The sequence below is a fragment of the Giraffa tippelskirchi genome, chromosome 4, assembly GCF_054371585.1.
Source record: "Giraffa tippelskirchi isolate mGirTip1 chromosome 4, T2T-mGirTip1v1.2.pri, whole genome shotgun sequence".
In the NCBI taxonomy this organism is placed as follows: Eukaryota; Metazoa; Chordata; class Mammalia; order Artiodactyla; family Giraffidae; genus Giraffa; species Giraffa tippelskirchi.
The window spans coordinates 71,702,767-71,716,782 of NC_137278.1; the positions used below are offsets into that span (position 1 = coordinate 71,702,767).

The following is a 14,016-nucleotide window of genomic DNA, read 5'->3' on the forward strand; positions in this document are numbered from 1 at the left end:
TCAGAATTACTGAAGTAATAAAAAGAAAAAAGAAGTTTCAGCAATACCTAAACATAAAGAGAACATATTTACTCATGTAGGTAACATGAAAATGGGTACTTGCCTTATGTTCAGTCACAACATTTTCTGAAGCAGACTCATAATTCCATTAACTTCTTTGCAGAGTTCTCTTAAGCTTTTCACACTCTTTCTCTCCCTTATTTTTACCAACCATCATCATATGTTTCCTAGGCTTGGCTTAGTGTAGTTTTAAAGAGCCAAAATGTCTCTGATACACAGAAAGGCTTTTCATCTGATAATTTTTATTTTTATAGGTCAGAGTAACACCTGCAAGCTCCAAAGCAGCAATGTGAGGAAAACTTATGTTAGTATATCACTAACCTATAATATTAACTATGAGTAGAGGAAAAAACAACTAATTCAAAATTTTGATCTACTTTTTAAAAGTCAACCAAGTTCAAAAGTTAGCTTTTGAAAGCTTATTGCTTTCTTCCTAAATTATAGTTCTTTACACTTAATCTATAAAAGAATTATGTAAAACCATCCCTAACTCAAAGGCCATAACAAAACGAGTGGCAGGCCAGATTTGGCCCACGGGCCATAGTTTGTCAACTATTCTAGTCCGACAGACTTGAAAAGATAATTCGGTACTTATCGCATTACTAAGAAATATTTCTCTATTTTCAAGGAAAAATATACAATAAAAGGAAATGAAAACAGGGATATAAAACAGTATACACAGTATAATCCAAGTATATGGAGAAAAAGTGTTTTGGAGGTGGGGGGGTGGTATGTGCATATATGGGCATGCATACAAACATATCTACTCTTGTGTAAGGCATAAAAAGGACCAAAGCAATTATATTAAAAATGTTAACAGCAGAGGGGCAAGACAGATAGATAGGGTAGGGGATTAAGAGGTATAAACTACCATGTAAAAAATAACTAAGCTTCAAGAATATACTGTACAACACACAGAACACAGTCGATATTTTATAATTATAACTGGGGAATAACCTTAAAAACTGTGAATAACTATGTTGTACACCTGAAACATACAATATTGTACATCCAGTATAGCCCAATTAAAAAGTTAACAGCGAATAAAGGGTAAGTTTTAGTTTCTTTTTTATAAATGTTTTTTATTTTCTAAACCCTCTATAAGGAACATGCAATACTTTTATAATTAAAAAATAATTAATTAAAATTCTGATTTTAACCTGAGTTCTTATGATTTAAAATACTGATCTTTCACATACCTTTGAGAGTTCGCACCTGGTTCTGCTTGAGTACAGAGCTTAAGTAGTGAGGTGATAAAGAACCACTGAAAAAGAGATAAGACAAGCACACTTATTAAAAAAAAAATCTTTATTTCACATTTTATAAAACTTAGTTACAAATACAACTAGTTTGTACAATAAAAAACAGTTTTTACCTTGTTTTCTCTGCTAACACTATTCAGTTTAGCAAGAGTCTGCCAAAGCAGAAAGAGCATAAGATCCAAGTTTAAATCACAACTATCTGGGCGTTCTTAGGCAAAATAATTAACCCTTTAGTTTCTTCATCTGTAAGACAGGAATAATTAAAACTCCCACATAGGGTTGTTGTGATAAGTAAGAACATTAAATTTAAAATGCCCAGAACAACAGACAATACATAATAGTTACTGTTCGATTCTACACTGGATGCCTAAGTTTGATAAGATATTAATATAGGTTGTACTACAGAAATGAAAGTGTTTATCAAAACAATGTTTAAAGAAGACTATATGGTGATGACAAAAAAAAAAGATAAGTTCATGATTTAATTAAAAATATCAATTACAAATTAAAATTTCTATATTTATGAAAAAGAGACCAGCAGTTTCATTTTTTAAATTTCAAAAATTTTTAAATATTTTTGGAACAAACTTTCCTCTTCTTTGGAATTTGTGATAGTATTTAAAAAAAATCTGTTTGGCTAACTAAATTAAAAGTCTATTTCTTAGTCACAGTTTCATATACACTATAGTTCATTCTCTTCCTCAGACTTAACCAATTATGGCATGAAAGGTCTACACAAAGGCATGTCAGATGGAACTGTCCTTTTGTCAAACAATAATAAAGAGAAAATATTTCTAAAAGTATTTTAAAGTCAAAGATTACAACCTCTATGCTGCTGTTTATCTACCTCTTTTTTAAACCACAAAATCATCTTTATTTAACATTTAAACATATAAAAAATTAAAACATGAAAATGTATCGTATCAAAGGCACAGGAAAGTTTATTTTTGATGGTATACAAAAAAAGTGTGCCAATTCTCCCATTTAATTTTTAATAAAAAATAGCATTGCTAAATAAAACACAAAAGCAGTATCAGCAGAACTTACCATTAGTTTCCCAACTATTGTTCTTTTAAACTAGGACATCTCATAAGCACCAACACTAAGGAAAGTATCAACTCCAAACAATGAGAATATAAACTCTGATAACATCTTTTCGGAGTTTCATTTCATAAGGATAAACTACTTCTCATTACAATGATCCTTCTAATCTACTAATATGGTAAATAAGCTTAAAATCTCAATAAGTATGTATGCATATATACTGCTGAAATTTCAACTTTAGGCTAATTTTTTAAACTGTATCAGCTACAAACACTCCTCTAAAAGTTATATAATATTTTAATTCCTTAAACACTACATGAAATGCTGGTAACTGCTGCAAATGGGAGTTTACTCTCTACTTTTGTGTATGTTTCAAAATTTTCATTTATTATTTTACTAAAAAGCGTTACAAAACTTTTTATAGACTATCCTTAAAAGTATTTTGACAAAACTGTCATTTTCAACTCAAATGAATATATATAATAGAATTTAAAAATAAAGATTCTGAAGGCTTCTTTCAAAGGCAATAGTCAGATTTAAAGTCATCATTTTCAGATTCAACTTAAAATGGGAAAGCTATAAGATCAATTTAATGATCACCGAGTTAGAAAACAAAAGCCAAGGAAAAGCATATTTGCCAATAGAAACAAATCAAATAAAAATCCAAAGCATTATTTTACTTGACATTTAAAAATTTGAGACTTGAACATAATTTTCAAATTTAAACATGTTGTGAAGGAAAAAAGTCTTAAAATAGAAAAACGAATATAAGTGTAAATATAAAAATGCTGCGATGACGAACAACTACTTTAAAAAATTTTAAATATACTTCTACTTTCTTGTGGCTTTAGGTCAGTATTAGTACTGCAGACAATGTAAATCATCCGATCTTTACAAAACGGTTTCAGGTTATACCTGAATTCATATTATCACTATCTTCAGAGTTTAGTTAGAATATATTATTAATTATTAATACATTTTCCAGAATTTATGCTCTCAATTACCCAACATCTTGGTTCCTAATAAGTTAAGACTATAAGTAAAAATGACTTAGTCTAATGTCTTATCCATAAATAATTCTCTATGTAATTCAAAAAAAAAGATGAAAAAACCCCCACAACTTTAAGTTATTTCATCTCATTTAATGAAATCTTATATATTGCCACTGACATTTACATCTTAGATCTTGTACCTTTGTGGTGATGCAGGAGGGCTGTAAAATGTGGATTTTGAGGAGAAAGGTTGCTTCTTCAGCGCCTGCATAAGGTTGGGTTTATATTCTGGATCAACACACCATAAGGAACCTTTTCCATTAACCTAGAATAAATTACATAAGAATTAGTAACCTGGAATCAGACACAAAAAGTGTCTGAATGTTTTTCATAAATGTGTGGGGCAACAAAACCCAATAGCACCTTTTGAATACAATGCAAACACTAAAGTAAACTTACTAGCAATGAACTGTGTGATTGAAACCCCTAGAGGCAGATAGCCTGGGTTCCTATCTCCAGCTCTGCCATTTACCCGCTGTGTAATTTTTGGAAGGTTAACTAACTTCTATTTCTCTAGGTCATTATTCCCATATTTGGAAGGTATGGATAATAACAGTACCTACCTCATAGGGTTGTTCCATGGATTTAATTACACACAGAGTACTCTGTACAGTGCATGGTGCATAGGGCCACAAGACCACAACACTCTAGGACACACCATTCACATCACAGTTTGTGAGAATGATAACAACACCAAGCTATGCAGAGAACAGCACGAAGGGCTATGCATGATGGTCCTTCAATCAGATGGCGTCATTCCCCCCAAAGTGCTAAACAATATGATACTGGGTGATGCATCCAAAAATAATTATTTTTATGGCATTAACACTAGTGTTTATTTTCCCATTTAAACTGCTTAAATTCAAAACAAACAATTTAATGAAGTGATGGCAAAAGTCTCAGAGAATAAAATCAAAAACTGAGGGATGGAAAAGACTCTTGTAAAAGATAAAAAAGAGGAATAAGTACCATCCCTACCCTCAAGATGGTTAAGTTACAACATTTGAGGGCCTTTTGGCTAATAAGGTAAAGGGTACACAAGCCCAGATTTCATGGAAATAGTCATAAGAATCTAAAAATAATAGAAATGTACGATTATTGGAAACTAGAGAAAATATAAACAGAAGCATCCACTAAATGGCAAATGAGAGATGCCTCAAAGAATGGCTTGCCTGTTCCACAGTTCCTCTAATATGAAGGAACAGCTTACCAGGAAGGTAAGCGGACAATATATCTGAAGAACATCACTAAAATGATCTAATGTGCAAGGGAAAGGCCAGACCAGGAGATAATTCCTTCAAAGAGGTTTGAAAAATGCTGCATATTTTACCTCCTTCCTTCTTAGAAGGTCACACTACATATTAGCAGATTGGTGGTGGTTTAGTCGCTAAGTCATGTCCGACTCTTGCGACACCATGGACTGTAGCCTGACAGGCTCCTCTGTTCATGGGATTCTCCAGGCAAGAATACTGGAGTGGGATGCCATTTCCTTCTCCAGGGGATCTTCCCGACCCAAGAATCGAACCTGGGTCTCCTGCATTGCAGGCAGATTCTTTACCGACTGAGCTATGAGGGGTCCTAAATACCCTCGCTTTAATTAAACCTGTTTTATATTAAAAACACTGATGTAACTGATGAATTCTTATAGAATATACTTTCCTAACGTTAACACTGAGAAATGGGGGTTTTTCTGGTAGAAAAAACTACAAACATTGATTAGAACATGAAGAAAAATAAATCACATTTAAAGATCACTCTAGTGCAAATAGAAAAAAAAAAAAACCCAACAGCAAAATTCTCTGACCACTTGGAAATTTATAAATGCTCTTGAATTTAAAAAGATATCCAAACTATAATTACAGATTATAAAGGGCATAAGAAAAACATAAAAACTAAGTGGATGTGGTCAAATGCACAGACATTAGTTGAGCTAGTTAAATGAAATAACTGAAGGAATTCAGGAGCTGTAACATCACCTGCTAACTCTTCCTTAAGGATATATCTATCCTATTTCTTTAGCTGAACATCCATCCCTATCCACCAACCTGAATAGTCTGACTAGAAGAACATCCCTACAAATGTACCACACGGACCCATAGCTTACATGTAGAAGCCCACAGCCATGCAAGGAGGAGGTTCAACTGCAAACTCATCTCACTTCCCCAGAGCTAAACACCACTTGCACAGAAGTTAAGAGTACAAGCCTTGAAGAAGAATACCTACCTTTGGAAACCTGGCTCTGTCACTTAACAGCTGTGTAACCTTTAGAAAAATGTCTATGTTCTCTGTGTATTAGTATGCTCAAAATACATATAAAACAGTACCTTCTGGACATAAGCCCTTAACACCAAATACTACTATTGTTATGTTTTATGTTCATTTTCTTCGCAGTTTTAAAAACTGTTCCTCTTTCAGTCTAATATCATTGTTTTTATTCTCTAACAGTTTGTTTTTCTGCTTCTATTCCACTAGATACTGACATTAAATTTTAATAAATATTTTTGAAGATATTTAATCTTTTGAAGATATAAATGTCAAATTAAATATAAGGTATAACCTGAACCCCTCTCACCATGGTGTACAAAATTTCCTCACAAGATTAGTGAGATTCAAACTGCTACTAATTTTTGTTTTTACATTCAGTCAGTTCAGTTCAGTCGCTCAGTCGTGTCCAACTCTTTGTGACCCTGTGAACCACAGCAAACCAGGCCTCCCTGTCCATCACCAACTCCCTGAGTCCACCCAAACCCATGTCCATTGAGTCGGTGATGCCATCCAGCCATCTCATCCTCTGTCATCCCTTTCTCCTCCTGCCCTCACTCTTTCCCAGCATCAGGGTCTTTTCAAACGAGTGAGCTCTTCACATCAGGTGGCCAAAGTATTGGAGCTTCAACTTCAACATCAGTCCTTCCGATGAACACCCAGGACTGATCTCCTTTACAATGGACTGGTTGGATCTCCTTGCAGTCCAAGGGACTCTCAAGAGTCTTCTCCAGCACCACAGTTCAAAAGCATCAATTCTTCGGGGCTCAGTTTTCTTTATAGTCCAACTCTCACATCCATACATGACCACTGGAAAAACCATAGCCTTGACTAGACGGACTTTTGTTGGCAAAGTAATGTCTCTGCTTTTTAATATGCTGTCTAGGTTGGTCATAACTTTCCTTCCAAGGAGTAAGCCTCTTTTTAATTTCATGGCTGCAATCACCACCTGCAGTGATTTTGGAGCCCAGAAAAATAAAGTCAGCCTCTGTTTCCCCATCTATCTGCCATGAAGTGATGGGACCGGATGCCATAATCTTAGTTTTCGGAATGTTGAGCTTTAAGCCAACTTTTTCACTCTCCTCTTTCACTTTCATCAAGAGGCTCTTTAGTTCTTCTTCACTTTCTGCCATAGGGTGGTGTCATCTGCATATCTGAGATTATTTCAAAAACCCCTTTTGAAAATTTGAATTATACCTTACAACATTAACAATTATCTAGATAGTAATAAAACTGACCTGTGTCTTATTCCCCTGCTCCTTTCTGCTTGTATAAAATCCCATATGATGTAAGCTATTATGATTGCTGAAGATTTAATGTGATGAATTCCAGGGTGCTTCCATTTCCTAAACTGTTTTCAAGGTAACATTAGTCTATTACTGAGGTTTTTTTTTTAATTTCTGAATACCATGTCATAACTACTATAGCAGAACAGTATAATGAAAGAAGAGTTTCACAGGTTTTAAAAGTGAAATCTTAAAACACTGCTTATTGACCAGCTACATGACACTGGACTAATCATTTAATCTCTGTCTGTCCTCTAATTCATATTTTATCTGTAAAAAAAAACAGACCACTTCACTGAGCTGTGATGAGATTCAAATAAGATAATTTTAATGTAAGTGACAGAGCTGCAAAGTAAATGAATACTAAGAGTTTATACTGAAAATGGCAGATAGTCAGTTTATGTTCCTATTCTTTTCTTCTAAGAGATGAAGGAATTTTTAAAACAAAAACAATAAGAACAAAAATTAATTAATTTTAAATATGAGACAAAAGTTAGAAATAAACAAGAATTAAACTGATAAGGGAAAAACACTTGTGTGTGAGGAAAAGTACGGTAATTGAGTGTAAGGCAGTTTTTAACATCCCAGCAACTTAAATATATTGGAAAAGAAAAACCATGGGTGTCATATCACACTGTAATACAGAAAGTAACATACTATACTATCAGGTGAAACTTTTTCTGGCCTATGGCAGCAAGATATCACATGAACTACATTGAAATTTTAAGTTTTTTCCAAAGGAAGTCAAATTCCTACCCATGTATTTTTGAATTAAGTGATGGACCATCCCATCTTAAATTAGATGTATTTCCAATCACTTGGCCTACGTGGTAAGTGTATCCTGAAGACAGAGAAATAAAACTTTAAAATGATAGCACCCACATATCCTTTGTCCCCAAACCACTTCAGTTTCATATAGAAAAGAAATACATAAATTATTTTTCATATACAGACTAAGACAATTATTTTAATGATTCTAACCATGTTCTATCTTGGTATTCCTGAGATTATACTCCCAGAAGCTGTTTAGTTCAAATCTGCTTTTAAAATTCTATTGTGAGAGAACTGCAAATTGTTTTGATCATAGAAGAATTGGTATTTCCTTGAAATAGCAAATTGGAAGCACTAGTACTGAAAACTTGCAGTTCAGGGCAGTTAAGTATCTTGAGTAAGGTCTCCAAATAACCGTCTGTTTTGCGTTACCATGGCAGCACTTCCGTTCACTGAGCCCGTTCACAAACTGTCAGTAACAAAATAAAATTATGTATTTGCTAATCTATGTTTTAGAGTCTCTTATTTTTAAATCTAAGTCTCAGTTAAAAACTATGCCTCTTTATTAAGTTGTGCTTAGATGATAGAACAAAAATAATAAAGAGTTTAAGAAATATTGTTTTAAAGTGAATATGACTATTACAAGACATGTTTTTTTGTGCAGTGGAAACAGGAAATGTGCATTCTCTCATGTACTATTTTGCATTTTGAAACTCTAAGGCTTTTGGACATATTTGGTAAAGAACCACAGAAGGTTTTGAAGAAATAAGGAATATACTAAGAATTGAACTTTAAGATTTATCTTAATGGAAGTTGTAAAGAACATTGGGAGAAGAAACAGTGCTCACTATTCCTGAAATGTTTTTATGTACCTGCACTGTACATTTTAATACTTCCCCCTCTTGACTACCTTGTTCAGTGGTTTTTAGAACCACTGAATTTAAAATGGCATTCATAATTCTTGCTCATAGTGTGAACTTTTAATGGTGGCTTGCATGACTTCATTTCTTGGGATTCAGCTATTGAAGCAAATCACCACCACGAAAATATACAGCCTGAAATTGTACTAAATCAGGCAAAACTTCTGATTTCACGTTCCCCAGCTAAAATCTCACATTAAATATTTTAGTCTGGCTTTTATAACAAAGTTTGAAAAACAGATTTTAAGACTTCAATGTTAATGTTCAAAACATAAAAACAAAACAAAAACACCTTGCCTAGCTTTTCTGATTTTAAAATTCATAAATAACAAGCCAAGATTTTTTAGGCCTATCTTTTGAGAGTGGTAACTATGGTATGGATGAGGGCAGGGAGCTAAGCAGCAACCATAGCAGGTGACTAGATATCTATATCAACCTGTAGTTTGACCTGGACCTTTGTCATCTTGCTTTCTTTTTCGAGATTATCATCTCCAGACAACTATTCATCAGAAAAAGTGCTTTTCAAGGTTGCCAAACCTAATGGAAGAAGTATAGCTTACTTGCCTTTTGCAGGTTGAAAGAGGAAAAAAAACAGTATTTTGAGGTACTGATTCAAGCAGTATTTTATTAAAAAAAATAAAAATGAAAACAAATCACAAGCACTCCCAATCTCACTTGAATCCATCACTTTTTGTCCAATATTTGTTTTTAATGACATAATGTTGACAGCTTGAAAATGGCCACAATAGAAATATTTATATCATGGAAATCGGCAAAAGTGATACCTTCACCCTCACCCAATTGTTAAATATTTACCAATACACCACTGTTCATTTATTTTTAATTCTAATCTTTTGGCTGCTACATGATGCTAATGAAGTTTTTTTTTTTTTCTTTTGGCTGTGAGATGCAGCATGTGGGATCTTAGTTCCCTGACCCATATCAGACCTGCACTCCCTGCAGTGGAAGTGTGGAGTCTTAACCACTAGACTGCCAGGGATATTCCCATTTTCAAATTTTTTCTTGCAACATTTGACATTGTTGCTCATTCACACTTAAATTTACCCTCATTGTCTTCCATTATACCGTACTTTTCCTAGACCCGTCTACTGAAAACCAATGCTGATGACTAGTTTCTTTTATATTTTGCCATAAGCATACATACAATAGGTCTAAAACTATAAAAGAATTAACTGATACAGTTCAAAAAATAAAATCTAACGATGCATGGTGGAAAGAATATATCCAAAATATTCCACACTTTCAGTCATCAGAAAGGAGTTTGACTGAGAGGGGAGTTCAGTTCAGTCGCTCAGTCGTGTCTGACTCTTTGCAACCCCATGAATCGCAGCACGCCAGGCCTCCCTGTCCATCACCAACTCCCGGAGTCCACCTAAACCCATGTCCATTGAGTCAGTGATGCCATCCAACCATCTCATCCTCTGTCGTCTCCTTCTCCTCCCGCCTTCAATCTTTCCCAGCATAAGGGTCTTTTCAAATGAGTCAGCTCTTCGCATCAGGTGGCCAAAGTACTGGAGTTTCAGCTTCAACATCAGTCCTTTCAATGAACACCCAGGACCGATCCCCTTTAGGATGGACTGGTTGGATTTCCTTGCAGTCCAAGGTACTCTCAAGAGTCTTCTCCAACACCACAGTGCAAAGGCATCAATTCTTCTGCATTCAGCCTTCTTTATAGTCCAACTCTCACATCTATACATGACCACTGGAAAAATAATAGCCTTGACTAGATGGACCTTTGTTGGCAAAGTAATGTCTCTGCTTTTTAATATGCTGTCTAGGTTGGTCATACCTTTACTTCCAAGGAGTAAGCCTCTTTTAATTTCATGGCTGCAATCATCATCTGCAGTGATTCTGGAGCCCAGAAAAATAAAGACTGACACTGTTTCCACTGTTTCCCCATCTATTTGCCATGAAGTGATGGGACCAGATGCCATCATCTTAGTTTTCTGAACGTTGAGCTTTAAGCCAACTTTTTCACTCTTCTCTTTCACTTTCATCAAGAGGCTCTTTAGTTCTTCTTCACTTTTTGCCATAAGGGTGGTGTCATCTACATATATGAGGTTATTGATATTTCTCCCGGCAATCTTGATTCCAGCTTGTGCTTCTTCCAGCCCAGTGTTTCTCATAATGTACTCTGCATATAAGTTAAATAAGCAAGGTGACAATATACAGCCTTGACGTACTCCTTTTCCTATTTGGAACCAGTCTGTTGTTCCATGTCCAGTTCTAACTGTTGCTTCCTGACCTGCATACAGGTTTCTCAAGAGGCAGGTCAGGTGGTCTGGTATTCCCATCTCTTTAAGAATTTTCCACAGTTTATTGTGATCCACACAGTCAAAGGCTTTGGCATGGTCAATAAAGCAGAAATAGATGTTTTTCTGGAACTCTCTTGGATTTTTGATGATCCAGTGGATGTTGGCAATTTGATCTCTGGTTCCCCTGCCTTTTCTAAAGCCAGCTTGAACATCTGGAAGTTCACGGTTCTTGTACTATTGAAGCCTGGCTTGGAGAATCTTGAGCATTACTTTACTAGCATGTGAGATGAGTGCAATTGTGCGGTAGTTTGAGCATTCTTTGGCATTGCCTTTCTTTGGGATTGGAATGAAAACTGACCTTTTCCAGTCTTGTGGCCACTGCTGAGTTTTCCAAATTTGCTGGCATATCGAGTGCAGCACTTTGACAGCATCATCTTTCAGGATTTAAAATAGCTCAACTGGAATTCCATCACCTCCACTAGCTTTGTTTGTAGTGATGCTTCCTAAGGCCTACTTGACTTCACATTCCAGGATGTATGGCTCTAGGTGAGTGATCACACCTTCGTGATTAACTGGGTCATGAAGATCTTTTTTGTACAGTTCTTCTGTGTACTCTTCCACCTCTTCTTAATATCTTCTGCTTCTGTTAGGTCCCTACTATTTCTGTCTTTATTGAGCCCATCTTTGCATGAAATGTTCCCTTGATATCTCTAATTTTCTTGAAGAGATCTCTAGTCTTTCCCATTCTATTGTTTTCCTCTATTTCTTTGCATTGATCAGTGAGGAAGGCTTTCTTATCTCTCCCTGCTATTCTTTGGAACTCTGCATTCAAATGCGTGTATCTTTCCTTTTCTCCTTTGCCTTTAGCTTCTCGTCTTTTCACAGCTATTTGTAAGGCCTCCTCAGATAGCCATTTTGCTTTTTTACATTTCTTTTTCTTGGGAATGGTCTTGATTTCTATCTCCTGTACAATGTCAGGAACCCCTGTCCATAGGTACTCTATGAGATCTAGTCCCTTACATCTATTTCTCACTTCCACTGTATAGTCATAAGGGATTTGATTTAGGTCATACCTGAATGGTCTAGTGGTTTTCTCCACTTTCTTCAATTTCAGTCTGAATTTGGCAATAAGAAGTTCATGATCTGAGCCACAGTCAGCTCCCGGTCTTGTTCTTGCTGACTGTATAGAGCTTCTCCATCTTTGGCTGCAAAGAATATCATCAATCTGATTTCAGTGTTGACCATCTGGTGATGTCCATGTGTAGGGTCTTCTCTTGTGTTGCTGGAAGAAGGTGTTTGCTATGACCAGTGCATTCTCTTGGCAAAACTCTATTAGCCTTTGCCCTGCTTCAGTCTGTACTCCAAGGCCAAATCTGCCTGTTACTTCAGGTGTTTCTTGACTTCCTACTTTTGCATTCCAGTCCCCTATAATGAAAAGGACATCTTTTTTGGGTGTTAGTTCTAGAAGGTCTTATAGGTCTTCACAGAACTCTTCAACTTCAGCTTCTTCAGCGTTACAGGTCAGGGCACAGACTTAGATTACTGTGATATTGAATGGTTTGCCTTGGAAACAAACAGAGATCATTCTGTCGTTTTTGAGATTGCATCCAAGTACTATCTGCTTCCAAAATGGCTTACTCATATGTATACTGAGTCTGATTTCCTGCCATATGGGTCTTTCCATAGGGCTGTTTAAATGTCCTTATGATACAGCAGCTGACTTCCCATACAGCTAACTGGCCAAGAACCCAAGATGGAAGCCATGTCTTTTATGACCTGGATTCAAAAGGCACACTCCATTTCCACAATATCCTCTTGGTTACACAAACCAGCCAAATTCAGTAATGAAGGGGGACTCTACAAGGGCACAAATACTGGAAGGCAGGGCTCATTTGGGGGCCATCTTGGAGGCTAGCTATAACAGACCGATCCTTAAAAATTGCTGAGGCTTTTTAATGGCCAAGCACATAGCTGGCCTTCATAAATATTCCATGCGTAGTAAAGAATGTGTTAAATAGCAATTTATTACATAGCAATAGATAACTAATACAATCTCCTTTAATCGTAAGATTAATCTCCTTTAATCTCCTTTAATTGTAATGATGTATTCAAATGCCTTGCTACCCAGGGTGTCTCATGGATTAGAGGCACCAGGATCACCTCAGAGCCCATTAGAAATTAGAAAGCCTCAGTCTCCATCCTAGATTTGCTGAAGAAGAATCTGTATTTTAACAAGATTCCCAGATGATCAGTAGATACTTTCAAGTCTGAACAGCACTGTCCTATGAAACCCTTCAGTTATCTAAAGATTTAATTACTTGCTTTTTAAACTTTTATTCCAAATAAAAATCGGAGCTTTCTGCTACCACTTGGGTTATAGAAAACTACAAAAGAACAACACTCCTAGATTAACAAGAAAAAACCAAAATAATCTACAAAACCATAATTTTTTGCCTGAGAATTTAGGCTGCAAGAAGAATTGAATTTTGAGGTGTGACAGGTCCTGTGAGGAGGGCTGAAACATAAGAGCTATTTCACTTTTGGTAGAGCATGGAAAAAGTGGCAGTCACAATAAAAAGTAAGAAAACAAAATACTCAAGGGGACCTAAGGAAGACACCCTTGGAGATGGAGATAGATGTGTTGAGCTGACTATGGTCTGTGGTTGGAGCAAGGATATCAGGCAAAGCTCATTCATGCTCCAGGCGCTGAATGAGTATAAGGTAAGATCAGGTGTCACTCTAGGAGAGGCACTAAACCTGCCTAAACCCTGGACCAAGCAAATAAGAAGCAAAAGCTCTTTGCCACTGAGAGAGAGACAAAGTACCCTCCATCACCCCAGTCGCCAGCAAAAGACGGCTGCTGTTGAAAGAAAAGTACAAAACCCAGTTATCCTCACACTTTACTGATACTAGGCAATGTAGTACACATCATGTGGAGAAGGACAGGAAATTAGCTCATGCCCAAATGCTCCAAAGATACAAAGCAGGGATCTGCTGCCACTGGGAAATCGTCACTCACTTATACCCAGAACTTCCCACTGATATTAGGTAACATTTACTTACCATGATGGGAGTGGACAAGA

The 14,016-nt window shown here is 36.0% G+C and overlaps 1 protein-coding gene across 8 annotated transcripts in view; it reads right to left on the reverse strand.

Annotated features, from left to right (window-relative positions):
* Nucleotides 1–14,016, reverse strand: part of FOXN2 (forkhead box N2) — a 60,353-nt gene that overhangs the window by 9,692 nt on the left and 36,645 nt on the right. For 7 of the 8 annotated variants that reach the window (XM_081593784.1, XM_081593782.1, XM_081593783.1 and 4 more), the window contains 2 exons: nt 3,559–3,683; nt 1,260–1,324 (listed from right to left, as the gene is read on the reverse strand). In XM_081593784.1, the coding sequence (XP_081449910.1) occupies nt 1,260–1,324; nt 3,559–3,683 (190 nt within the window). The remainder of the gene's footprint in view (nt 1–1,259; nt 1,325–3,558; nt 3,684–14,016) is intronic. The other variant, XM_081593789.1, reaches the window with a different exon arrangement.